The 24,985-nt window shown below is 45.5% G+C and overlaps 1 protein-coding gene across 1 annotated transcript in view; it reads right to left on the bottom strand.

Annotated features, from left to right (window-relative positions):
- Window positions 1–24,985, bottom strand: part of LOC100196267 (laminin subunit beta-1) — a 36,659-nt gene that overhangs the window by 1,824 nt on the left and 9,850 nt on the right. Inside the window, exons 8-32 of the mRNA XM_045688425.1 lie at window positions 23,795–23,915; window positions 23,393–23,581; window positions 22,131–22,307; window positions 21,908–22,020; window positions 20,278–20,357; window positions 19,928–20,063; window positions 19,641–19,799; window positions 19,327–19,454; window positions 18,750–18,870; window positions 18,364–18,565; window positions 8,821–8,964; window positions 8,482–8,713; window positions 8,127–8,293; window positions 7,479–7,703; window positions 7,152–7,369; window positions 6,948–7,044; window positions 3,274–3,643; window positions 2,961–3,145; window positions 2,610–2,851; window positions 2,116–2,319; window positions 1,872–2,016; window positions 1,451–1,658; window positions 1,165–1,306; window positions 817–993; window positions 453–612 (exon numbers count right to left, since the gene is read on the bottom strand). Coding sequence (XP_045544381.1) covers window positions 453–612; window positions 817–993; window positions 1,165–1,306; window positions 1,451–1,658; window positions 1,872–2,016; window positions 2,116–2,319; window positions 2,610–2,851; window positions 2,961–3,145; window positions 3,274–3,643; window positions 6,948–7,044; window positions 7,152–7,369; window positions 7,479–7,703; window positions 8,127–8,293; window positions 8,482–8,713; window positions 8,821–8,964; window positions 18,364–18,565; window positions 18,750–18,870; window positions 19,327–19,454; window positions 19,641–19,799; window positions 19,928–20,063; window positions 20,278–20,357; window positions 21,908–22,020; window positions 22,131–22,307; window positions 23,393–23,581; window positions 23,795–23,915 — 4,342 coding nt within the window. The remainder of the gene's footprint in view (window positions 1–452; window positions 613–816; window positions 994–1,164; window positions 1,307–1,450; window positions 1,659–1,871; window positions 2,017–2,115; window positions 2,320–2,609; window positions 2,852–2,960; window positions 3,146–3,273; window positions 3,644–6,947; window positions 7,045–7,151; window positions 7,370–7,478; window positions 7,704–8,126; window positions 8,294–8,481; window positions 8,714–8,820; window positions 8,965–18,363; window positions 18,566–18,749; window positions 18,871–19,326; window positions 19,455–19,640; window positions 19,800–19,927; window positions 20,064–20,277; window positions 20,358–21,907; window positions 22,021–22,130; window positions 22,308–23,392; window positions 23,582–23,794; window positions 23,916–24,985) is intronic.

The following is a 24,985-nucleotide window of genomic DNA, read 5'->3' as shown; positions in this document are numbered from 1 at the left end:
TTCAAAGGTTTTTCTGAGTTACAGTTCATATAAGCAAATCAGTCAATTGAAATAAATTCATTAGGCCCTAATCTATGGATTTCACATGACTGCGAATACAGATATGCATCTGTTGGTCAGAGATACCTTTAAAAAAAAAGTAGGGGCGTGGATCAGAAAACCAGTCAGTATCTGATGTGACCACCCTTTGCCTTATGCAGCGCGACACATGGAACATTTCTGGGATGTTTTATTTCAGCTCATGAAACATGGGACCAATACTTTACATGTTGAGTTTATATTTTTGTTCAGCGTATTTGCATGCAAGGTGCTCCCCAAGCTGTTGTGGAAGATTTATGTGGTGCATGTCTATGTGTGTGTGTGTGTGTGTGTGAGAGAGAGTGTCAGTGTGTGTGGATAGAGACCTGTGTGCATTTTGCCAGTGCAGGTATGTGTGTGTGTGTGTACTGTACCTTTCAGTAGCTGCAGCTTGTCACTGGCCTGTAGCAGAAGGTCTGTGGCTTCCTGCTGTAGAATCTCCGCCCTCTTCTTGGCGTCGGCCACGCCCCCGGCCTCCTGTTTGATCAGGTCCTCCACGGTGCTGTACTTGTCCTTCAGCTCCGAGTCCAGGTCCTGCACGCACACACGCACGCACACACACACACACACACACACACACACACACACACACACACACACACACACACACACACACACACACACACACACAACATGAACAGTCATATGCAAGGTCAGCAATTTATTGAGAGAATGACAAGGATGAAAAATAAACCACAAACTCTCACATCCCAATTTAACACAAATTAGTTCACAAACCTTTTTGACCTGCTCAGCTACTTTGTTGATGCTCTCTGCATCTCTCTCGGTTTGTTCAGAGCTAAGCGAGGTGTTCAGTGCCTTCTCTTTGAGCAGTGTGATGTCTTTCTCTAACCACAGCAGCCTCTGGGTGGCGTTGTTCAGCTTGAACTCTGAGTCCGCTGTCTCCGACTCCACCTTTTCAGACGTAAAGACAAGCACAGGGTGTCTTCATGGTTTACTTGTACATTTTAATGGGTCAAATACTTTAGCTGTGCTTGATTTAGTTTTCCCGGTACATGGAACCAATGGATTAGTCCCAAAAGTTCAAACTTGCTGTGTGTGATAAAATGGAGGATGTTGACTCACTGAGGACAGGAGGTCATTTGTGCCTTTAATGTCGGTGGTGGCCAGTTTGATGGCCTCTGCTGCTGCTTTCTGGGCACGCTCAGCCTCTTCCAGAGCCTGCTTCACCATCTCTGCTGTTTCCCTCACATCTGTAGCCTCTTTACTGTGGGACACACACAGAGGGAAAAAATAATAAGCCCACCAAGCACCAGAGTGTGTGTGTGGAGTGCCTGGCTTTGAGCACATGCCTCATCATCTGTGCTCCGTTCAAGGATAATCTTGACAAGTGTATGTTAATGTGTGTCACCTGGCTCTGCCTGCCTGCTTCAGTAGGTTCTCGGCTCTCTGCACATCGTCAGCGCTCTGGTTGAGGATAGTCTCCACTTGGGCCAGGTCTCGCACCCTCTCCCTGATCTCGTCTGTCAGATTCTGGAGCTGGGCTGGCGTGCTGGGCATCTGCATGGCCAGCACCTCGTTGGCCACTGCCTCGATGCTCTCCATGTCTGCTGCATCCTCTAGTGGGTGCCACAGGAGAGACAAGGGTTGTACTAAGCTTGTGAAAGGGACAGTTGTACTAAGCTTATGAGACATTTATAAGTTACAATCTTCTAGAATCAATGGGAGAAAATATTTGAAACATTTAATTGAAATTACAATTGAACAGCTGGATTGTACCTTTAAGTGACAGGTTAGTAAACATATGTAGTTGATTGGAGGAGTAGACATACGTGTGAGGAAGTCTTTGATCTGTCGGATGAGGCTACGCAGCTCCTCATTGCTTTGGTCCACGCGCTGCTTGGTCTCGTTTGTCTTCAGCAGCACGTCCTGGGCACTCAGCTTGGCCTCGACTGCCTTCACCTTGGCCTCTGACACCTGGACACATGATCACACACAAACAGGTTAGGAACCAAAGTGGGTGTATTTCTTGTCTAAAGAGAGTTGGTTAATTTTAATTCAAAGACAGGATCTCACCATCTTGGAGAGCTTGTCCACCTCCTCCATGGCCGTGAGGATCTCCTGGTCAAAGTCCTTGGCCTTATGCCAGGCATTGTTGGCCAGGGTGACCAGACCGTCACACCCCTCGCCCCCACACCTCCTGTTCCCCTCAGAGTCCACACAACTCAGACCCCCGCACGGAGAGTCTGCACACGCCTCACCAGCAGGGCTGCCGCACGTCTGCAGAGAGAGGCCCAGTAGAGTGAAAAGAGTTGACAAGTTCAAATGGGATCTAAGCATATGCATCTTGACAAGTTCAAATGGGATCTAAGGATATGCTTCTCATTCAATCAAACCTATCATTCTTCCTGACCTACACAGAAGCTTTGATTTAACAACTCAAGAAAATGTCTTGTTTTCAATGGTTTTATCTTGCAAACTGGGATTTGATTGAGTCCGATCTGTGTCAAACTCAGATAAACATCAGCAAGCCAGTTTCAGGCTACAGTTATGGCCTTGCTTGGCCTTACCTTCTCGCTGAGTTCTGATAGGTCCAATGTCTCCAGCCGATCCGCCAGGTCATCCAGTCTCTTGGCGTGTTCTTCCTGCCGCCTGTGGAACTCGTCCCTGGTGTCGTTCATCTTGTCCTCCGTAGCTTGTCGTAGAACGAAAGAGCTCTCCACGGGGTTGCCTGGGTCGGTGGTGGAGGCGTTGGCCTGAGCCCCAGCATCCAGAGACTGCTGGTAGTACTTTGTGACACTGTCTGTCGCTCCTGTCATTACAAAAACAATTTCACAGAGTTGACAAATGGAAGTATAATGGACATGACATTGTATATCACAATCATCAACAAGTCAAACAGCCTTGTCCCAGTCCCTTACCCCGAACATCAGAGTTCTTGATTAGCTCAACTTGGTCCAGCAGCTCCTTGACGGTGCGATCCAGTTTCTGGGCGTCCTCTTTGAGAGAGTCCAGTTTGGTGTTGGTGCTGTTGTCATCAGATGATACCTGGGCCAACGCCTCCTCAGTGAGGTTCAACTTGTTGCTCATCTCTTCCATTAGATCTCTAAAGAACAGAAATGGATCATACAGAAATATAGGTATATTATTGCTTTTGATATGTCTACTACTGTTTTTGCTATTGATAAATATTGTCAATGACCCATTTTGACCCCACCCTTTGACCCCACTTACGTGGCCTGCTCCAGTAGCTGCTGTATCTCTGACAGTGGCTGTGTAGCCGGGTTCTGGGCCAGGATAGTTCTTATGGACCCGGCACTCTGCTCCATATTATCTATGGCATGTTTGTATGGTCCGGTGATGCCGCTGGCCTTGATGGTGTTCACCTTGTTGACCAGCCTGTGGGTCTGGTTGGTCAGCTGACCTACGATCACATCCCAGTCGGCGAAGCACTGGTGGCAGCGTTCGCAGTAGGGGAAGGTGCCAGAGTAGCCCCGGGCGCAGAGATTACAGCGGGGACCAGACACACCCTCCAAGCACACACAGTGACCGTTGGCCTTGTTGCACTGCTGCTCGGCAATGCCTTGTGGGTCACAGTCGCACGCTGCAAGGCAATAGGAAACATAGGTTTTACTACTAGTCTAGCCTTTTTTTTATTCAACTCTAAAACTATTTCAGCATGACTCAAAAAACATCACTTTTTCTACAACACATTTTGTTCCATCCTGATCCTGACTAGTCAGTCACCCTCCAGAGATCCTGAATGGGAGGGAGACATTTCAAAGAGGTTGATGATGTCCCATAACAATGAACAAGAGCCTATAAAGCGGTCTTACAAAGCCAGGGAAGTGCATTTAAGTAGCCCGCCTCTCTCTCGCTAGACATCTTGACCTCAAAGGACACGTCTGTCTCGTCAGGTCAACTTACAAACTCATTCAGTTTATTGGGATCCTCCTAAAGTCATTTCAAAGTGCTCCACTGTGGAAAGGGGAAAGGACGGGAGCTCCTGTTGCTTTATGGGTCGTAACCTTTATAGGTTTGTAATCACATGTTAACGTGTCAAGCACAGTTAGCACCCTGTTGTAAGCACCTCTGAAATGTGGACTAGCAAGCCTAACCTTTGGTTCTAATAATAGTTTTGACTTCATTTTCATTATAATTCAAGTTCTTTAATGCTAGCCATATTGCATTTTAAATCTACTGGTAAGCCAACATGTATTTCTGGGTGAGTGTCCATTGGGAGAGTTAAGAGTGGCCAGCTGATGTATTGACTGGTGGATAAAATGTTTTCGGTGGAGTTTCAACTAGTAAAGATGATGTCAGCTGAAATTCTGGCGAGCCAAAGATCAATGAACCACAGCCATCCACATTAACCCAGTGACCTTAGGGGGGCTGGTTTAGTGAATAGGATGGGATGGAGAGAAGGGGAGTGGAGGAGGAGGAATGGAGAAAGAAGAGGATGTTTGCCCACTTCAAAGCCTCATTAAGGGAAGTGTGTAGAGAACAAAGGGGCCACCATGGGCCCCTACAGACTCTGCAAACAACCCCCCAGGAACCACTGATGACAACCATATATCTAACTGTGGTACCTCCTGTGTTTACTCTTACACACAAACTTGAAGAATCTATGGTGAAGTGTACATACTTTCTTGCACACACCACACACTTGCAGAACCACAAACCTTTACAAATGTGTAGATGAACACACACCCTGAAAAATTACTTTTAGTCACCTCAGGGTGCTAAAGCAACAAAAGAGGAGGCTTAGATGTGTGGCGTAACCCTCCTATAGTTTTGTAAAGCAGGAGGGTGAGGGGCCTGGGCTCAGTGGAAATATGTAATGAATGTGACCTGTCCTTTTGTCTCCCCTGTCTCTCTTCCTCTGTGCATTAACTGGCTGTGTGGGGAGTCACTCACCAGTCTCCATTATCAGCAGACAGCCCCAAACGAGGGCCCCACACACCACACTACAGCACCACCCCTGAAGGTCCCCATTCACACAGCCCCCTCCCCCACTGCAGATTAAAGCACTGCCTCTGTTTACACTGGGTGAGGGCTTTGACACACAAAATGGCCACATAGGCCAGGTACGGAAGGGAGGTAAATATTGACCCTCACCCCCTACCCGTCAAAATTAACAATGGCCCTCAGAACAGATTAAACACACTACAAGCAATATGTAAAGGGAACTGGAATCCATGGTGCAATAAGACATGGCTGATTAACACAGGCTTTCTGCTGTTTCTTACAAAACATTTTTAATAAAGGCCTTTTATAGAAGATAGCTGGACCTCTTTTCTTTCTTTTCTACACAGCATCTGTTGTATGTTACAGGTCAGATAAGATGATTGCGAGCAGACAGGGCAGGGAAATTCCAGCTGTTTTTGTGACATGGATCCCAACATGGCTTCTATTCCTCTGTGTGGGGGGATGATGGGGGCACATCAGTAAACTACATCTTTAATGGTCTACAGCTGGAGCAGTCTTTCACCATGAGCCAACACACACACACACACACACACACACACACACACACACACACACACACACACACACACACACACACACACACACACACACACACACACACACAGTCTCAAAGGCTTTGATGGACAAGAAACAGTAGACATGGCTCCCACAGGCAGAAAACTGTCTTCAAATGGGAAACTGATGTGTTTAAAAGGGTCAAATCACTGCAAAAGCCACAAAAATGGCTGGATGTGCACAAGAAAGTAACTGTGATATCAATGAATGTGACCACAAATTGAGCAGTTGACCATTCCCTCCCTTCATTGAATTGTTCAGTGTACAACGTTACTATGTTTCCAGAGAAACTAACATACCACAAACTAACAGGGATCTGCACCATTTGAAGCTAGTTTTAGTGTAATGTTTGGCTGTTGGACTGATCCAGATTAGGGGTATGTCAACATTAGTTGCGGTAAACGAGGTAATCCGATATCAGGGAACCAGAGCAGACTTCCTTCTCCAAACAAACAGTCAGGACTGTCAACACAGATTCTTCCCCGCAGAGCGAAGAAATACAAACCTTTCCGGAATGCAACACTCCCTGCTAGTAGCAGCAAACCACAAGCCTGAGAAAACTGCACTGTGGCGGGACAGCAAGGACTTTTATGACGCATTTGACATGGTGCAGCCTGCCTGGAAGGAGTTCGATGTTTAAACAGCCGTCAAAGTGACCTCTGCAATTTTAGTTTGATCACAATCATTTTCAAATTTCATTGGTAACAATGTATACAGAAGTTTAAAGTAGATTCAACTACCACAATGGGCCATTTATACAGTCGCTGCACGTTTCCACTCAAGGGACTAGCCTACATCAGAAGCCAATTTATGTGTCCTTCAGTAGATAATTAAGCAGGCTGCTCTGCTCCAGTGACGCTACCCTGGGACAAAGGGTCCTTTCTGTCAGCAGCAAGCACTGTGTTGGACAGCTGTCCCTCCAACAGTACACCCCATCAGAACAAAGGTGCATTGTGGGGGACGGCGGGATATTGGGAGGCTCGGACAGATCCCCCGCCTGTTCGTCATAGAAACACAGACGTCGGGTGAGAGAGCACATCTGGCCTTAATATTGGCTCCCAAAGTAAGGAGAGGATGCTGTGAGTTTCTCCACCACAGCTGAAACTCCTACACATTCCCATGATAAGAGGCTAGGGGAATGGGGCTGCTTGTAATATCTCAGTGATTAACACTAAAGGCCTGCTTTGTGTGTGTTGCAATTTAAAATAGTTGGGATGGAGCTTTCTCACACACACACGCACGGCACGCAGGTGCGTGCACACGCGCGCACACACACTCCTTAATGTGTGTCAAGATGGGGATTTAGGCAGTGTAATGCCAGCACGGATAACTACTATGCTGCTGATTGAGATGTGGCAACTCACCATTGCATTTGACTTCAGGGTCTCCCCAGAACAGCTCTCTGCACTCCTGACACATTTTACCCCCAAAGCCAGGTTTACAGGAGCACTGGCCACTCAGCTGTGGACAAAACACATAAATATTAGTAATGTGACATTAGGACAGGATTAAAGAGACAGGAGTATTAAGACCCAACAGAAGACGGGTGTGGCCTTGTGAGAACCCACCTCGTTGCAGGACGTTCCAAATGAGTGGTTGGAGTCACAGTCGCAAGATTCACAGCCCCTCTTGCTGGCCATGTTCCAGGTGTCGGGGGCACACTGGTCACAGTGCTGACCCACCACATTTGGTAGACACTGGCACTGCCCGCTGCCCAGATCACAGTGGCAGTCGCCCACTGCCGGGCACGTGGCTGGGTTGGTACCCAGGTGGTTACACACACACTCTGAGGGAGAGAAGAGACGTCGCTAGCCGGTTAGCAATTGGACAATGACAACCACTCACATTGATATGACAAACACATAAAGAGTTGCAAGTTAACTTTTTTTACTCACTTCTGCAGTTTTGTGTGAGGGCATCTCCATAGTAACCCAGCTTGCAGCTGTGGCAGCCTCGACCCTCGGTGTGGTAGAGACATTTGAGACATTCACCCGTCCTGGCATCACAGGACTCCTGGTCCAGCATGTCAATGTTGTTGTTGCACTGGCATGGTTGGCACTGCCCGCCGTTCTCATGGGGATTTCCATAGTAACCTGGGGCACACTCCTCACATCTGGCACCTGTAGGGGAGAGGAAAACATAGAGGAAGAGAGAAGAAATGAGAGGTAAAAGGGGGAGGAGAGAGAGCAACGTGCTTAATTAACCCTTCACCAAAAACAGTCACCACTCACCTCTACAACAACACATCTTTTCACCTATCCTCACAATCAGAAATAATAACTGCCTATACATTTACTGCCACAATAACATATGTCCTCCTGTCAAATCAAGCCATATATCAAACTGTAAGTGTACATGGCTGGCAGCTATACATCATGGAAAGTCACCAAGCTTCCACACTGTAACATGAATGCATACAGATCTACTGCTTCCTAGGAAACAGATCTGAACAGAAGCACTTTGACATGAGTAATCCTGCCATGCGTCGCTAGTTTACAGGGTGCTCTATACATCTTGGCAAGTGGTTGTTATTGGCTGCCTACCTCTGTATCCAGGGCTGCAGATACAAAACACCTGGTAGTGAGAGTCCAAACCGTGGTAACATCCACCGGCAAACTGCCGCCCGCTACCTGGCCCGTCCGGACACATACAGGGACGACAGTGGTCCCCTGAACCCAGGACAGGGTCGCCGTAGTAACCTTCCAGACACCTGTAGAGAAAAGGCATAAGGTGGTTGGTCATAATCATTCACATGCATGTCTATAATATCTAAGTTATCTATGTTTTAGGAGACTGATTGACTACCTATTCTAATGCCGACCCATCCAGCACATACACCAATGAGCCTCCTTAACCCTTGACCACTGACTCCTCAACCAAGACTAACACTTGTCTGACCTCTCACAGTTGTGCCCGGTGGTCTGTTCTCGGCAGACCAGGCATTCTCCAGTGTAGGGGTCACACTGCTCAGTGTGGCCATTGCAGGTGCAGGGGCGACAGTTGGGGAAGCCCCAGTGTCCCGGCAAACAGTGGTTACACTGACGGCCGTATGCCCCGGGGATACAAGCACACTGGCCAGTAGCCTCATGGCAGAATGCATGCTCCGATCCCTGGGGATTGCAATCACAGGCTGGGGGGAGAGAGCGGGCAAAGAACGTGATGAGTGTCAGATTCAGTGCCTGTATTGTGCAATACAAAGCACATGCACTCAGTCACTTTTCATTCAGTCAAACTCACATCTGCAGCCACTGGGTCCAAACAGGTAGGTGGCAGGGGAACATTTGTCACAGTTCCTGCCTACTACATTGGGGCGACACTGGCATTGCCCGCCGCTGGCATCACACACCGTGCTGAGAGAGCCCTGCGGGTCACACTGGCATGCTGGGAAAACAAATACAGGAGGAAATATTAAAGAGAGAGTGAGAGAGGGAGGGAATGGGCTTAAAATTGAATTGAACACATAATCTGGAATGATCTGTTCAAATAGGGGCAATAGTTGCTGCTGGATACATGAGTAAGGTATTTCACCCAAGCTGTTTTGAATATGGTATAAGTACTAACTGTACATAAAACTCTGGTTAACCCTTTGTCTCAATACATCTTGCTTCTGACATACTAACAAAGGTTTGTTTTATTAATTAAGGCGATTGAGGTATTTAATCAACAACCCTTTTAATATCTATTACCCTTACAGGCTGCAGGGCCTGTAACCTTCTCAATAGACAAGTGGAAAGGAAGAGAAAGCCAGGGACCAGACATTCCATAGAAGACATTGAGTCCATGTGGAGGAGAGAGACAAGTGAACTGGTATTCACTGGGTCACATCATGGGAGGGGGATTTTAGGCAAGCATGGGCGTGTGTGGTGTGTGTGTGTTCAAGCTTACGTACATGCAACCTTACAGAGTGTAAGTGTTGTGTCCCTATATCCACTAAACATCCCCCGAGCGGGTACTGACATGCTCTGAGCCAGACTCTGCCTAAGCCTAGACTCATTCAACACTATCCTCTGAAGTCTCTGCTGTCCTCATAAATCTGAAACTCCTCTAAACCACTATTGTTTTAGGGGACACCACAGCAATGTGGGAACCTTCAGATTTTTTATTTATATATTTTTTTAATTCACCTGTATTTAACCAGGCAGGCTAGTTGAGAACAAGTTCTCATTTGCAACTGCGACCTGGCCAAGATAAAGCATAGCAATTCGACACATACAACAACACAGAGTTACACATGGAATAAACAAAACATACAGTTAATAATACAGTAGAACAAAAGAAAACAAAAAGTCTATATACAGTGAGTGCAAATTAGGTAAGTTAAGGCAATAAATAGGCCATGGTGGCGAAGTAATTACAATATAGCAATTAAACACTGGAATGGCAGATGTGCAAAAGATGAATGTGCAAGTAGAGATACTGGGGTGCAAAGGAGCAAGATAAATAAATAAATACAGTATGGGGATGAGGTAGGTAGATAGATGGGCTGTTTACAGATGGGCTATGTACAGGTGCAGTGATCTGTGAGCTGCTCTGACAGCTGGTGCTTAAAGCTCGTGAGGGAGATATGAGTCTCCAGCTTCAGAGATTTTTTCAGTTCGTTCCAGTCATTGGCAGCAGAAAACTGGACGGAAAGACGACCAAAGGAGGAATTGGCTTTGGGGGTGACCAGTGAAATATACCTGCTGGAGCGCATCCTACGAGTGGGTGCTGCTATGGTGACCAGTGAGCTGAGATAAGGCGGGGCTTTACCTAGCAGAGACTTGTAGATAACCTGTAGCCAGTGGGTTTGGCGACGAGTATGAAGCGAGGGCCAACCAACGAGAGCGTACAGGTCGCAGTGGTGGGTAGTATATGGGGCTTTGGTGACACAACAGATGGCACTGTGATAGACTGCATCCAGTTTGTTGAGTAGAGTGTTGGAGGCTATTATATAGATGACATCACCGAAGTTGAGGATCGGTAGGATGGTCAGTTTTACAAGGGTATGTTTGGCAGCATTAGTGAAGGATGCTTTGTTGCGATATAGGAAGCCGATTCTAGATTTAATTTTGGATTGGAGATGCTTAATGTGAGTCTGGAAGGAGAGTTTACCGTCTAACCAGACACCCAGGTATTTGTAGTTGTCCACGTATTCTAAGTCAGAGCCGTCCAGAGTTGTGATGCTGGACGGGCGAGCAGGTGCGGGCAGCGATCGATTGAATAGCATGCATTTAGTTTTACTTGCGTTTAAGAGCAGTTGGAGGCCATGGAATGAGAGTTGTATGGCATTGAAGCTCGTCTGGAGGTTAGTTAACACAGTGTCCAAAGAGGGGCCAGAAGTATACAGAATGGTGTCCTCTGCGTTGAAGTGGATCAGAGAATCACCAGTAGCAAGAGCAACATCATTGATGTATACAGAGAAGAGAGTCGGCCCGAGAATTGAACCCTGTGCCACACCCATAGAGACTGCCAGAGGTCTGGACAACAGGCCCTCCGATTTGACACACTGAACTCTATCAGAGAAGTAGTTGGTAAACCAGGCAAGGCAATCATTTGAGAAACCAAGGCTGTCGAGTCTGCCAATAAGAATGTGGTGATTGACAGAGTCGAAAGCCTTGGCCAGATCGATGAATACGGCTGCACAGTAATGTCTCTTATCGATGGCAGTTATGATGACGTTTAGGACCTTGAGCGTGGCTGAGGTGCACCCATGACCAGCTCTGAAACCAGATTGCATAGCGTAGAAGGTACGGTGGGATTCGAAATGGTCGGTAATCTGTTTGTTAACTTGGCTTTCGAAGACCTTAGAAAGTCAGGGTAGGATAGATGTCACGGGCGTCGTAAGGATTGGACCAAGGCGCAGCAGGTAAAGTGCTCATCTTCTTTCTTTATTAAAGAAAACACTTAAACAAAATAAACTGACGACGAAAACAGTCCAGTAAGGTGCACTGGAAACAACCACCCACAAAACAACCACAACTAAATATGACCTCCAATTAGAGACAACGACAACCAGCTGCCTCTAATTGGAGGTCATTGCCAAAACCAAACATAGAAATAGAAAACTAGATAATAAACATAGAAATAGATAACATAGAACCAAAACCCCCAAACCACACAAAACAAAACACCCCCTGCCACACCCTGACCAAACTACAGTGACAAATAACCCCTTTTACTGGTCAGGACGTGACAGTACCCCCCCCCCCACCCAAAGGTGCAGACCCCGAATGCACCTCAAAAACAAAACCCCACAAAAATAACCCCAAACTTAAAGGGAGGGAAAGGAGGGTGGACACCGTCAACAACGGTCCCTGTGCTACACCCCTCCTCCCAATCCCCCAACTACGGAGGTGGCTCTGGGCGTAGCTCCCGTTCCGTAGACTCCGGGCTGAGGAGCGTCGCTGGAGACTCCGGGCTGGGGAGCGTCGCTGGAGACTCCGGGCTGGGGAGCGTCGCTGGAGACTCCGGGCTGGGGAGCGTCGCTGGAGACTCCGGGCTGGGGAGCGTCGCTGGAGACTCCGGGCTGGGGAGCGTCGCTGGAGACTCCGGGCTGGGGAGCGTCGCTGGAGACTCCGGGCTGGGGAGCGTCGCTGGAGACTCCGAACTGGGGAGCGTCGCTGGAGACTCCTGGCTGGGGAGCGTCGCTGGAGACTCCTGGCTGGGGAGCGTCGCTGGAGGCTTCTGGCTGGGGAGCGTCGCTGGAGGCTTCTGGCTGGGGAGCGTCGCTGGAGGCTTCTGGCTGGGGAGCGTCGCTGGAGGCTCAGGGCTGAAGAGCGTCGCTGGAGGCTGCAGACTGGAGAGCGTCGCTGCAGACTGAGAGCGTCGCTGCAGACTGGAGAGCGTCGCTGGAGGCCGAGTGCTCACAGCAGGCACTGGCTGTACCGGGTTATGGAGGCGTACTGGAGGATGCGTGTGGGGAACAGGAACAGGACGTACTAATGGCAGAGTGCTCACAGCAGGCACTGGCTGTACCGGGTTATGGAGGTGCACTGGAGGGTGAGTGCGCGGAGCAGGAACAGGACTGGGCAGGCGCATTGGAAGCCTGATGCGTGGGGCTGGCTTAGGAGGCGCCAGACTAGTAACACGCACCTCAGGGCTAGTGCGGGGAGCAGGTACAGGACGTACTGGACTGGGCAGGCGCACTGGAAGCCTGATGCGTGGGGCTGGTTTTGGAGGCGTCAGCCTAGTAACACGCACCTCAGGGCAAGTGCGAGGAGCAGGAACAGGGTAAACTGGACCGAGGAGATGCACTGGTGGCCAGATGCGCTGCGCCGGCGCACTTCTCCCTGGCTGCCGGCTAACTCTCGCTTGGCAACGCTGCGGAGCCCTTATTGACCGCACCAGACTGTGCACGCATATGGGCGACACAGTGCGTATCTCCGTATAACAAGGTGGTTGCTTGATCCGTTGCTCCCCATATTAAGCATGGGGAGTTGGCTCAGGTCTCCATCCTGACTCTACCCAACTCCCCGTGTGCCCACCCCCCCAACATTTTTTTGAGGTGATGCCTCTCGGCCTCCTCTAGCTCCCTTAGTTTCCTCTCCCAGAAACGTCGTTCTGCCTCCCACGTCCATACTTCTCTTCAGTGCTCCAATCCCCGCTGCTTGGTCCTTGTTTGGTGCTCCAATCCCCGCTGCTTTCTCCTTGTTTGGTGGGTGGTTCTGTCACGGGCGTCGTAAGGATTGGACCAAGGCGCAGCGGGTAAAGTGCTCATCTTCTTTCTTTATTAAAGAAAACGCTTAAACAAAATAAACTGACGACGAAAACAGTCCAGTAAGGTGCACTGGAAACAACCACCCACAAAACACAAGTGAAACAACCACAACTAAATATGACCTCCAATTAGACACAACGACAACCAGCTGCCTCTAATTGGAGGTCATTGCCAAAACCAAACATAGAAATAGAAAACTAGATAATAAACATAGAAATAGATAACATAGAACCAAAACCCCAAAAACACCGAAACACACAAAACAAACACCCCCTGCCACGCCCTGACCAAACTACAATGACAAATAACCCCTTTTACTGGTCAGGACGTGACAATAGATATAGGTCTGTAGCAGTTTTGGTCTAGAGTGTCACCCCCTTTGAAGAGGGGGATGACCGCGGCAGATTTCCAATCTTTGGGAATCTCAGACGATACGAAAGAGAGGTTGAACAGGCTAGTAATCGGGGTTGCAACAATTTCATCAGATCATTTTAGAAAGAGAGGGTCCAGATTGTCTAGCCCTAGATCTAGGATAGGCAAATTATTTATGGGACTAGATTATTGCACGCAGAACTTGAAGACTGTGGTTTAGACGCTCTGATCTCTACCAACTGCTAAGACTGGTGTAAGACTTAAAAGGGACCTGCGAAACCACAGGATTTGTAAAGACGTGCAGCAATGTGTAGATGAGGGATGTACATCTGTGCAGGAGACCTCATAAAACCTGCTAAGTGAGACAAGATTATGTGACTTTCACAGCTGGGAGGATTTGAACTCATACTGACTGCATTCCCAAGAAAAAATGTATACAATAAAATCATATCACACTTAGGTCATATTTCAACAACAATTCATTCTCATTTAACTACATGTTGCAATTTAAGTGCAGTGATATAGATGCTATGTTTAGTTTTCCTTGATGCTTGCATGTGTAAGAAAAGTTTTCCTCAAGATAATAGAGTATTATATTTGACTACATCCTTTATATTATGTTATACTCTTGTAATCTAATCAGACCACCTACATGAATAAATTCATGAAATCTGTCCTATGATAGCATGGACCCGGTATATACTACTAGCCTGGCAGCAGAGACAAGTTCTCACTCTGTCTGGCAGGGTAGGAGATTTACTGCTGCGGCGGGCTGAGAAAGTTCCTCTGTGGTCTTTTCAGTGTGTCAAGATCCGAGAGGGCTTATAATCAAGCTTAGGGCCCCAGGGTCCAATACAAGTCCACACATGAGGAGAGTAGACAGACATAGCGTAACTGTTGATGAGGGACATGGGTTGGAAACTGAAGACAACAGCAATATGCCAGAGGCACAGGAAGGGATACGGAATGAAAAGAAAGGAAATAAAGAGATAAGAAAAGAAAGGGATTGATGACACAAACTTTATGACAATGACCTTTAGTTAAGAAACCCTCTTTAGTTAAAGTGGAACTGACAGCGTTTTAACTACTTTGCAGATATGAAACAAATAGGCAATCATAATATCAGTGAAAAATATAAAATTCCCAGTTTATGCTACAAAACCAACTGCATAAAAATAGGTTCTATTTGAGTCAAAATTACATGACGTAGAGTAATGTATTGTTGTCAGAATAGATGGATGCAGTTCAATGCATAATTAATATAGCTAATTCACCAATACATTTTTTGGTAGTCCAGCAAATATTGCTATCAGGTTGTAAATCACAGCTGGCCTGGTACATTGTTTGCTGCCTCCAGCAATTCAGGTTCACTGTTTCAGTTTCATTGACTGAATATTCTGGACAAAAACAGACAACTGTAAACAAGGCTGGGAATGTCAATACAATCAAACTAGCAAGGGCGATGACCAGATAACATGGCTAATAGGCTAGCTTATCCATTTATGTAGCAAGCTAAAAACCCAGAGCCTAACGTTAGCTAGCTAACTAGCTAGCTGCTGAGAGGATGTCATGTCATTTGACGAGTGGATGAGTTTTTCGGTGGCTACAGCTAGAGATATAGGTGTCACTTGGTTAGCTAGCAAGAAATGTGAAATTGCTAGCCATGCTGAACTTGAACGACTATCCACAGTTAGCATATCTCTTAGTTGTCAATCAAATGCAGTTAGCATCAATCAAATAGGCGGACGGGCAGGCAGGCAAGTTCCCATTCAGTTGTCAAAACGTGGGTTGAGACAAGCATGCATTGGCAGGCAAGCCGCAGAAAGATAAGCAGGCTACTATTCCCCATAATTTATCAGTGCAATTTTGACAGCCAACTACAACTTGAAAACATTTGAGAAGGGTTTATCTACTGTGCCCTCATTAGATTTGAGGTTCTCATGCTGGCTAACATTAGTTGTTGATCTTGTTGTTGTTGTGCATAGGCAACTGAGGGAAAGAGCCTCCCTGTTCATGGTTGTTTGATCAATAGGACTGTGAGATTCCCAAATCTAAGTGGACTCCCATGGTATTTACATATTTGCAGAAATCCATTCAGGTGTATTTTGTTGTGCTGTTGCAACTGCCTGTAAACACACAGTCCAGTTCGGCAGGAGCGTGTGGAAAATAACTTATTTGCATATACAGTGCATTCGGAAAGTATTCAGACACCTTGACTTTTTCCACATTTTGTTACGTTACAGCCTTATTCAGCCTTAGCAATCTACACACAATACCCCACAATGACAAAGCGAAAACAGGTTTTTAGAAATTTTAGCAAAATGTATTAAAAATAATAAACAGAAATACCTTATTTACATAATAATTCAGACTCTTTGCTAAAAGACTCGAAATTGAGTTCAGGTGCATCCTGTTTCCATTGATCATCCTTGAGATGTTTCCACAACTTGACTGGAGTACACCTGTGGTAAATTAAATTGATTGGACATGATTTGGAAAGGCACCTGTCTATATAAATCAAATACAATGTTCATTTATATAAGGTCCCACAGTTGACAGTGCATGTCAGAGAAAAAAACCAAGCCATGAGGTTGAAGGAACTGTCCGAGACAGGATTGTGTCGAGGCACAGATCTGGGGAAGGGTACCAAAAAATGTCTACGGCATTGAAGGTCCCCAAGAACAAACTGGCCTCCATCATTCTTAAATGGAAGAAGATTGGAACCACCAAGACTATTCCTAGAGCTGGCCTCACGGCCACATTTAGCCAAATTGAGCCCTTGAGAAGGGCTTTGGTCAGGGAAGTGACCAAGAACCCGATGGTCACTCTGACAGAGCTATAGAGTTCCTCTGTGGAGATGGAAGAACCTTCCAAGGACAACCATCTCTGCAGCACTCCACCAATCAGGCCTTTATGGTAGAGTGGCCAGATGGAAGCCACTCCTCAGTAATAGGTACATGGCAGCCCACTTGGAGTTTGCCAAAAGGCACCTAAAGACTCTCAGACCATGAGAAACAATATTCTCTGGTCTGATGAAACCAAGATTGAACTCTTTGGCCTGAATGCCAAGCGTCACATCTGGAGTAACCTGGCAACATCCCTATGGTGAAGCATGGTGGTGGCAGCATCATGCTATCAGAATGTCTTTCAGCGGCAGGGACTGGGAAACTAGTCAGGATTGAGGCAAAGATGAATGGACAAAGCACAGAGAGATCCTTGATGAAAACATGCTCCAGAGTGCTCAGGGCCTCAGACTAGGGAGAAGGTTCACAATGACCCTAAGCACACAGCCAAGACAACACAGGAGTGGCTTTGGGACAAGTCTCCAAAAGTCCTTGAGTGGCCCAGCCAGAGCCTGGACTTGAACCCGATTTAACATCTCTGGAGAGACCTGAAAATAGCTGTGCAGAAACGCTGGCCATCCAACCTGACAGAGCTTGAGAGGATCTGCAGAGAAGAATGGGAGAACCTCCCCAAATACAGGTGTGCCAAGCTTGTAGTGTCATACACAAGAAGACTCGATGCTGTAATCGCTGCCAAAGGTGCTTCAACAAAGTACTGAGTAAAGGGTCTGAATACTTATGTAAATGTGATATTTCATACTTTTTATATATATATAAATTAGCAAACATTTCTAAAAACCTGTTTTTGCTTTGTCAATATGGGATATTGTATGTAGATTGATGAGTGATAAAAACAATTTAATCAATTTTAGAATAAGGCTGTAATGTAACAAAAAGTGAAAAAAGTCAAGGGGTCTGAATACTTTCGGAAGGCACTGTAGGCTTACTACTGCTCTGATTGGCTATGGCGCACCAGTCTGTGTGGAGTCAGGTCCTGGATGAGACTGATATGTTTTTATTCGGTTTTATTTACTGCAGTGTCTATTAATTGTCCAAATGCTCGGCCGCTTTCCCACTCTACAGTGAGGGGGAAAAGTATTTGATCCCCTGCTGATTTTGTACGTTTGCCCACTGACAAAGAAATGATCAGTCTATAATTTTAATGGTAGGTTTATTTGAACAGTGAGAGACAGAATAACAACAAACAAATCCAGAAAAACGCATGTCAAAAATTTTATAAATTGATTTGCATTTTAATGAGGGAAATAAGTATTTGACCCCCTCTCAATCAGAAAGATTTCTGACTCCCAGGTGTCTTTTATACAGGTAACGAGCTGAGATTAGGAGCACAATCTTAAAAGGAGTGCTCCTAATCTCAGTTTATTACCTGTATAAAAGACACCTGTCCACAGAAGCAATTTTTTGTTGTTATTCTGTCTCTCACTGTTCAAATAAACCTACCATTAAAATTATAGACTGATCATTTCTTTGTCAGTGGGCAAATGTACAAAATCAGCAGGGGATCAAATACTTTTTTCCCCTCACTGTATATTGCTATAGAATTTTCACAAATCTCTTACCCTACGCCATTACCAAATCTTCTATCAAAGTATGAAAATGTGAAAATGACTTTATATAAGTGATCGCTTCTCATAAAATGTAAAAAAAAGGCATTATATTCTTCCTAGGGGTGTATATGAACAGAATTTAATATGATTTTATGTTGCTAAAACGCTGTCAGTTCCACTTTTAGTTAAAAAACCTACTTAGACCTTTAGTTAAGAAACCCTTTTAGACCCTTAGTTGAGAAACACATACATGAGCAAACAAGTATGTTCAAGCACACATGACTGGAGTGTGGTGCCATACCTTTAGCTCCCTGGTGCAGCAGAGCGGATACGCTGAAAATAAAGTTGCGGCAGATGTCTGTGGACGGGGTCTTCACTACGCTCTGACTGTTCTCCAGACAGCGGTAGCGCTGGAAGGTGTCCCAGGCACTGCTGGTGGCCAAGTCACCGCCCTCAGAACCAGTGAAGATCTCCAGGTTCTTACAGTGGGGCATCAGCACAATCTACAGACGGGGAAGAAAGTTACAGGAGATGGAATGAGATTTAGTATGTAGTCAGTAAGGGCCCAATCCTAATATGAAATCCTAGTAGCTGAAATTTCTGCCAAAGTCTCGAATAGACATCGATATATTTCAACCAAAAGTCAGAGTTGTGTCTATGTGTTTGACAGTGTGTGTGTGAACTAACCGAGTCGATGAGTGTATATGGGGACTGGACGTCACTGAGTGCGGAGTAGAGGGGCAGACTCAGACGAACAGTGTAGTTCATCCCTGCCTCAAAACACACTGGTCTGGGGAGCACTGCATATCTGAAGAGACAAGAGAGAGAGAGATGGATGTCAGAAAACACATGTTTAAAAATACTCCTATGACACACACACTAAATCAGTGTTTTCAAAGGGGAATCCTCAGGGCGTACACAGGGTGCATACACAGACTCAGAGAATACCTAATATACAGACTAAAGAGTCTACTTAATATACAGACTCAGAGTCTACCTAATATACAGACTCAGAGTATACCTAATATACAGACAAGAATCTACCACCTAATATAAAATTCAGAGGATACATAATATACAGACTCAAAGTATACCTAATATACAGCTTTGGAGTTTACCTAATATACATACTCAGAAGATACTTAATATACAGACTCAGTGGATACCTAATATACAGACTCAGAGTCCTTCTCTCACTCCCACCCACCAGTTACCCAACAGTCCTCCTTCCCCAACACTGACAGAGGAGGCGGTGTGTGTTTACCGTGATCCGGGGTGGAGGGATATCATCTGGTTGTCGTCGTCAGGCATGGTGTTGGCACAGCGACTGTCAGCTGAAATCACACTGGGCCGCATCACTGTCATCAACACCTCCTCCCACTGGTCTGGTAACTACGGCAACGTAACAGGTACATAGACATTGGTAAACAGGTAAACAAAAGGGTAATGACAGGACTTTGACAAGCAGCGACGTTACCTAACATAATCAATTAAGTAAAGGAAGAAATGAAAACCCTCTGACACTCATGTGCCCCGGAGTTTACGTCCATTGGGAAGGCAGTACGTGCTGGGACTGACCTGAGGCTCGTAGCGGATGAGGATGTCGTACTCCATGGAGTGGGGGATGTTGTCGATGGAGAACTCCAGGTAGGCCCCCTCGGGAACATTGACAAAACCTATCCCTGTCCAGGTGGGGCTACGGTCCTGAGGGTGGGGTCTCTGCACTACTGTCACACCCTGGAGATAGAGAGGGAGAAAAGAGTCACAAGGATTAGTAGGGAGCACCCATGATCCCAGAAGAACTTAGAAGAAGAAAGACACATCAGGGTCATTGGCCAAAGGTCAAAGGTAGAAAGGTAACTCACAGGTCCAAATTTGGCGTCCTCTGCCTCGTAGGTGTAGTGGTCCAGGGCGATGAAGTAGAAGCCTGACTCCACCTGGTCACAGCGCCGGCCAAACATGTGTTCTCGACACACACACTGACCAGTCTCCTGGGAACAACTGGAGTGAGAGAGAGAGGACAGGGAGGGAATGTCAGGGAGTTTAATCAGAGTTAAAAAGTGTTCATCTTAGTGTTGCATTCAAGGTAACAGTTCATTTTAAGACTTCTGTGGCTGTATGAAAAGAGGCAACTATGAAGAATTGTTTAGAAATTATACATTTTTTAAGTGAGGCATTTAGATTAACGAATTAGCCAGGTGAACTTTGAGCTCACTCGTTATTGATTGCTCCACCCAGGTCACAGTCACATGGTCTGCAGCCATCCATGTCATTGCTTAGCCCCCAGTGCTGAGGCTGTAGGACACACAAACACACACACACACATGCACATCGTTAAAAACAACCCTTTAATGACACCCATCTATACACAATACTGCATACATTTCATTTTCATTTCATGCATTTTTTATTTATTTTGTACTGGCCCCCCGTGGGAATCGAACCCACAACCCTGGCATTGCACACACCATGCTCTACCAACTGAGCCACAGGGAAGACCATTCCACTTGGTAGAAGCCCCATTGGCAGCGATTGCAGTCTTTCTGGGTAAGTCTCTAAGAGCTTTCCACACCTAGATTGTGCAACATTTGGCCATTATTCTTTTTTAAATTCTTCAAGTAGACAGAACCAGGTTTTACTCTACAGTACACTTAGCTCCATTTTGTTTCTTTTTTTTATCCTGAAAAAATCCCCAGTCCTTAACGATTACAAGCATACCCATGACATAATGCAGCCACCATTATGCTTGAAAATATGGAGAGTGGTATTCAGTAATGTGTTGTTTTGGATTTGCCCCAAACATAACACTTTGTATTCAGGACAAAAAGTGAATTGCTTTGCAACATGTTTTGCAGTATAACTTTAGTGCCTTCTTGCAAACAGGATGCATATTTTGGAATATTTTTATTCTGTAAAGACTTCCTTCATTTGAATCTGTCAATTAAGTTAGTATTGTGGAGTAACTACAATGTTGTTTATCCATCCTCAGTTTTCTCCTAGCACAGCCATTCAACTCTGTAACTGTTTTAAAGTCACCATTGGCCTGATGGTGAAATCTCTGAGTTGTTTCCTTCCTCTCCGGCAACTGAGTTAGGAAGGACGCCTGTATCTTTGTAGTAACTGTATTGAAACACCATCCAAAGTGTTTTAATAACTTCACCATGCTCAAAGTGATATTCAATGTCTGCTTTAAAAAAAAAAAAATCAAACTACCAATAAGTGCCCTTCTTTGCCAGTCATTGAAAACCTCCCTGGTATTTGTAGTGCAATCTGTGTTTGAAATTCACTGCTCGACTGAGAGACCTTATAGATCATTGTATGTGTGGGGTACAGAGATGAGGTAGTCATTCAAAAATCATGTTAAACACTATTATTGCACAAAGAGTCCATGCAAATTATTATGTGACTTGTTAAGCAAATTTTTACTCCTGAAATATTTAGGTTTGCCTTAACAAAGGGGTTGAATACTTATTGACTCAAGACATTTCAATTTCTCATTTTAATTTATTTGTAAAAACAAATAATATAAAAAAAATATAATATTAATAACGTTGAAAAACATAACTTCACTATGACATTATGGGGTATTGTGTGTAGGCTGTAACACAAAAAAAATTGTAAAAGTCAAGGGGTGTGAAAACTTTCTGAAGCAGTGTATGTAGTAGATGTGTGTAACAGATGTGTAAATAGTGGCCATTGGTGACATCAAATGCCATGAGATCATAAGTCAACTGTCTCTCACAGAGTGAAAGCGTTAACCTTTTGATCCATCAGACAGCAATGTGAACTTTGATTAGCGACTCTTGTGTACAAAGTATGTAAATCAGAAGAATAAGGTTCCTTACCATACATTGGTCACAGTCCCTCCCGGTGACCAGGCGTTTGCAGTAACAGTCTCCTGAGTCTGTATCACATGGGCTCCCTCCAGGAACTGTCCCCAGGGCATTACAGGTGCAGGCTGGGAAAAACAACAATTTATAGGTATTCAAATAAAATTGAGACATCTTACTGCTTGAAAAAGCTACAGACTCCATTAACACATGAGTAAATGTGTGTGTGTCTCTTTACCCATGCAGCCCAGAAGGTGGTCTCCCAAGCCGTAGTGGGCCTGTTTGCACTGGTCACATTGCTCTCCCTCCACATTGGGCTTGCAGCGACACTGGCCAGCGATCAGTCCAGACGACACATCAGTCATCTTGTCACAGATCCCACCGTTCAGAGAGCCCACCGGATCACAGTTACACGCTACAGAGATGGGGAAACATCAGGAACATTGAGATAGGCATTATGATGTAAAATTGAGTATTGCGAGTGGAACTGGGGGAGTAGAAAGCTGTAATGGTGACTAGCTAACAGGACGAAGAAAAAATGGGGAAGTCCACATTCATGGAATGGAAGTCAGACTTAACAAGCAAAAGGAAATGGTCATGCTCAGTATCAATGGGAGGCATTTGATCTTTCATAAGGGAAGTACATCCTCTTCAAGAAAGGTACATATTGTAATCTCTGAAGGTTATTTGAAAATCCCTTAAAAATGTTCTTACATCTGCTTGAAGAATTTAGTAGCTACTGTAGCTACCTGCAGGCTAACAATAATATCAAACTGAATACCAAAGGGGAGAAAAAAGGCTTACAAAGGGTGTTACAGCATTGTTGGGAAAGAGCAAGCAAGAAAGGCATTTCACTGTACTTGTGCAAGTGACAATAAAAAACCTGAAACTTGAATGGAAGTTCTCTCTCACACACCACAAACACAAGGACTCAAAACACTGGTGAGACAAGTGTGAAACGCCTAATAAGCCCATCATTCACACATCAAAGCAGAGTAGGATGAAGTTCTCCCAGATGCTAATCTGAGGTCAGCATCCCCTGCGGCCTGAGGTCAATTTCTACCTAGAGCCATGAAAGCCTAGGGGGGAGGTGACACATGAGAAGGGTCTCTCTCCACCCTACAGCGGTTTGGAGTTAAAAGGAGACACCACTGGTTTGGCTGATAAAGCTTCAAAAACCCAGGTGTTCTCTCTCAGATCCAGACCACAGAGGCAGGATCAAAGAGCCATATGGGAGGAGGAGAAAATATACAAATATATTTCTAAAGAGAGACAGACAGAGTCACGGATGAGATGAGGGAGAGTGGGGAGTAGGAGTTAAGTGTAGAGATGGAGGGAGGAAGAGTGGAAGAAACAGTAGAGGGTAAGAGGTGGAGAAGTAATGGGGAGAAAATAACAGGATGGATGGAAAGGTGGATGGAGATAGGAAAGACTGGGTTTGGATGGTGGGGTGTGGAGGAGTAGAGGGGGTTGGAGTTTGAAGTTCAAGGTTCAACCTACGTTCACAGATACTGGGGTGACGGATGTCCCTCTCTGGGTGCTGGAAGTAGAAGGGTTTGCACTGTTCACAGTTGTGTCCCATAGTGTTGTGCTGGCACTCATTACACACACCACCGCTCACGTTACCCGTGGAGACGTATACTGCCATGTCGAAGTGACACGAGTCTGAGTGCTGGTTACAGTTACATTCTGCAGAGAGAGAGACAGATTGGGGGAAGGGAGGGTGCAAAAACAACATGTTGATTAACAGTGTTTATAAAAAGGCAGTTGGAGGGTTGTAAACGGTCTGAGCAGACACTGCAGCCTGTCATCACAAGTGATCAATTGAAAGGGGACACAAACTATAATATACCCCTTTGGGAACACTTTATTAAGACAGTTTGTTAGCTTAAGGTGGATTACTTTTACAGGCGTTGGTATTGCGTCCCTCGGCTGGTCTCCACGGCAGGTCATGGTAGAAGTCCTGACACTTCTCACAGTTCAGCCCCATGGTGTTGTGGTTGCACATACAGTGGCCATGGACCTTAGGGAAAACATACAGAGACAGAGGTGAGAAACTAGCATTAATAAGCACTTACAAGCAGTGAATATGCCATTACTTCGTTGCTATGCATGTACATCAACGATTTATTGATATCCACCTTAAAATGATTTCACAGGGCATATTCACGGTTTAATAGTGCAGTTCAGGGACCTATCAACTACTGTGCAGAGACTGAGGACTCAGTGCTATTTGACTGTGCTCCCCTTGACCATCATGGTCAATTACATTTGAGATATCAGTGCAAAAGCAAAGGGAAACTACAGACGAAAGGCGGTCCGTGTATTCCTATTCCAGATGGCTGCAGGACATGTTTACAGTGTTGACTAGCTCTCATCTATTTTGCATTAAACTGAATGGACAAATGCCAATTTGCTAACAGATAGACAGACTCAAACTAACAATTCAATATTAAAACCTATAACAAAATGTCAGATACGTGCCACACATTTGGTGTTATGACTTGAGCTGTTATAAAAGGCACTATGTCACTCTCATGACAGGATTGTGTAGCTTTTATGTTAGGCATCTTCAGGCAAGGTGTAACTGTATCTTGTTTTGTCTTTAAGACATTGTAATGTGAGGGAATCAATTTGACAACCACTCTGCAAAATGGGTTTGAGAAGAATAAGATAGTTTGATTAATCTTATGTTTTGTTTTATTCATTTATTTTATTTAACCTTTATTTAACTAGGCAAGTCAGTTAAGAACAAATTCTTATTTACAATGACGGCCTAGGAACAGTGGGTTAACTGCCTTGCTCAAGGGCAGAACGACAGATGTTTACCTTGTCAGCTCGGAGATTCGATCTAGCTACCTTTCAGTTACTGGCCCAACGCTCTAACCACTAGGCTACCTGCTGCCCCAAGAGTTACTTTCCTATTTCTAGGGGAATAGGCTTTATAATAACAGTGAACAAGAGGTAGAGTAGCCTAGCCGCAGACAGACACAGACTGTAAACAGACCATAGCAGAGACTAAACAGGAAGTGCACTGCCTTTTCTCTCCCTAGCATACACAGACAGACAAACATGTACACACACAGACACATG

Source organism: Salmo salar, chromosome ssa10 (genome assembly GCF_905237065.1).
Source record: "Salmo salar chromosome ssa10, Ssal_v3.1, whole genome shotgun sequence".
In the NCBI taxonomy this organism is placed as follows: Eukaryota; Metazoa; Chordata; class Actinopteri; order Salmoniformes; family Salmonidae; genus Salmo; species Salmo salar.
This window is presented reverse-complemented; position numbering and strand designations above follow the sequence as displayed.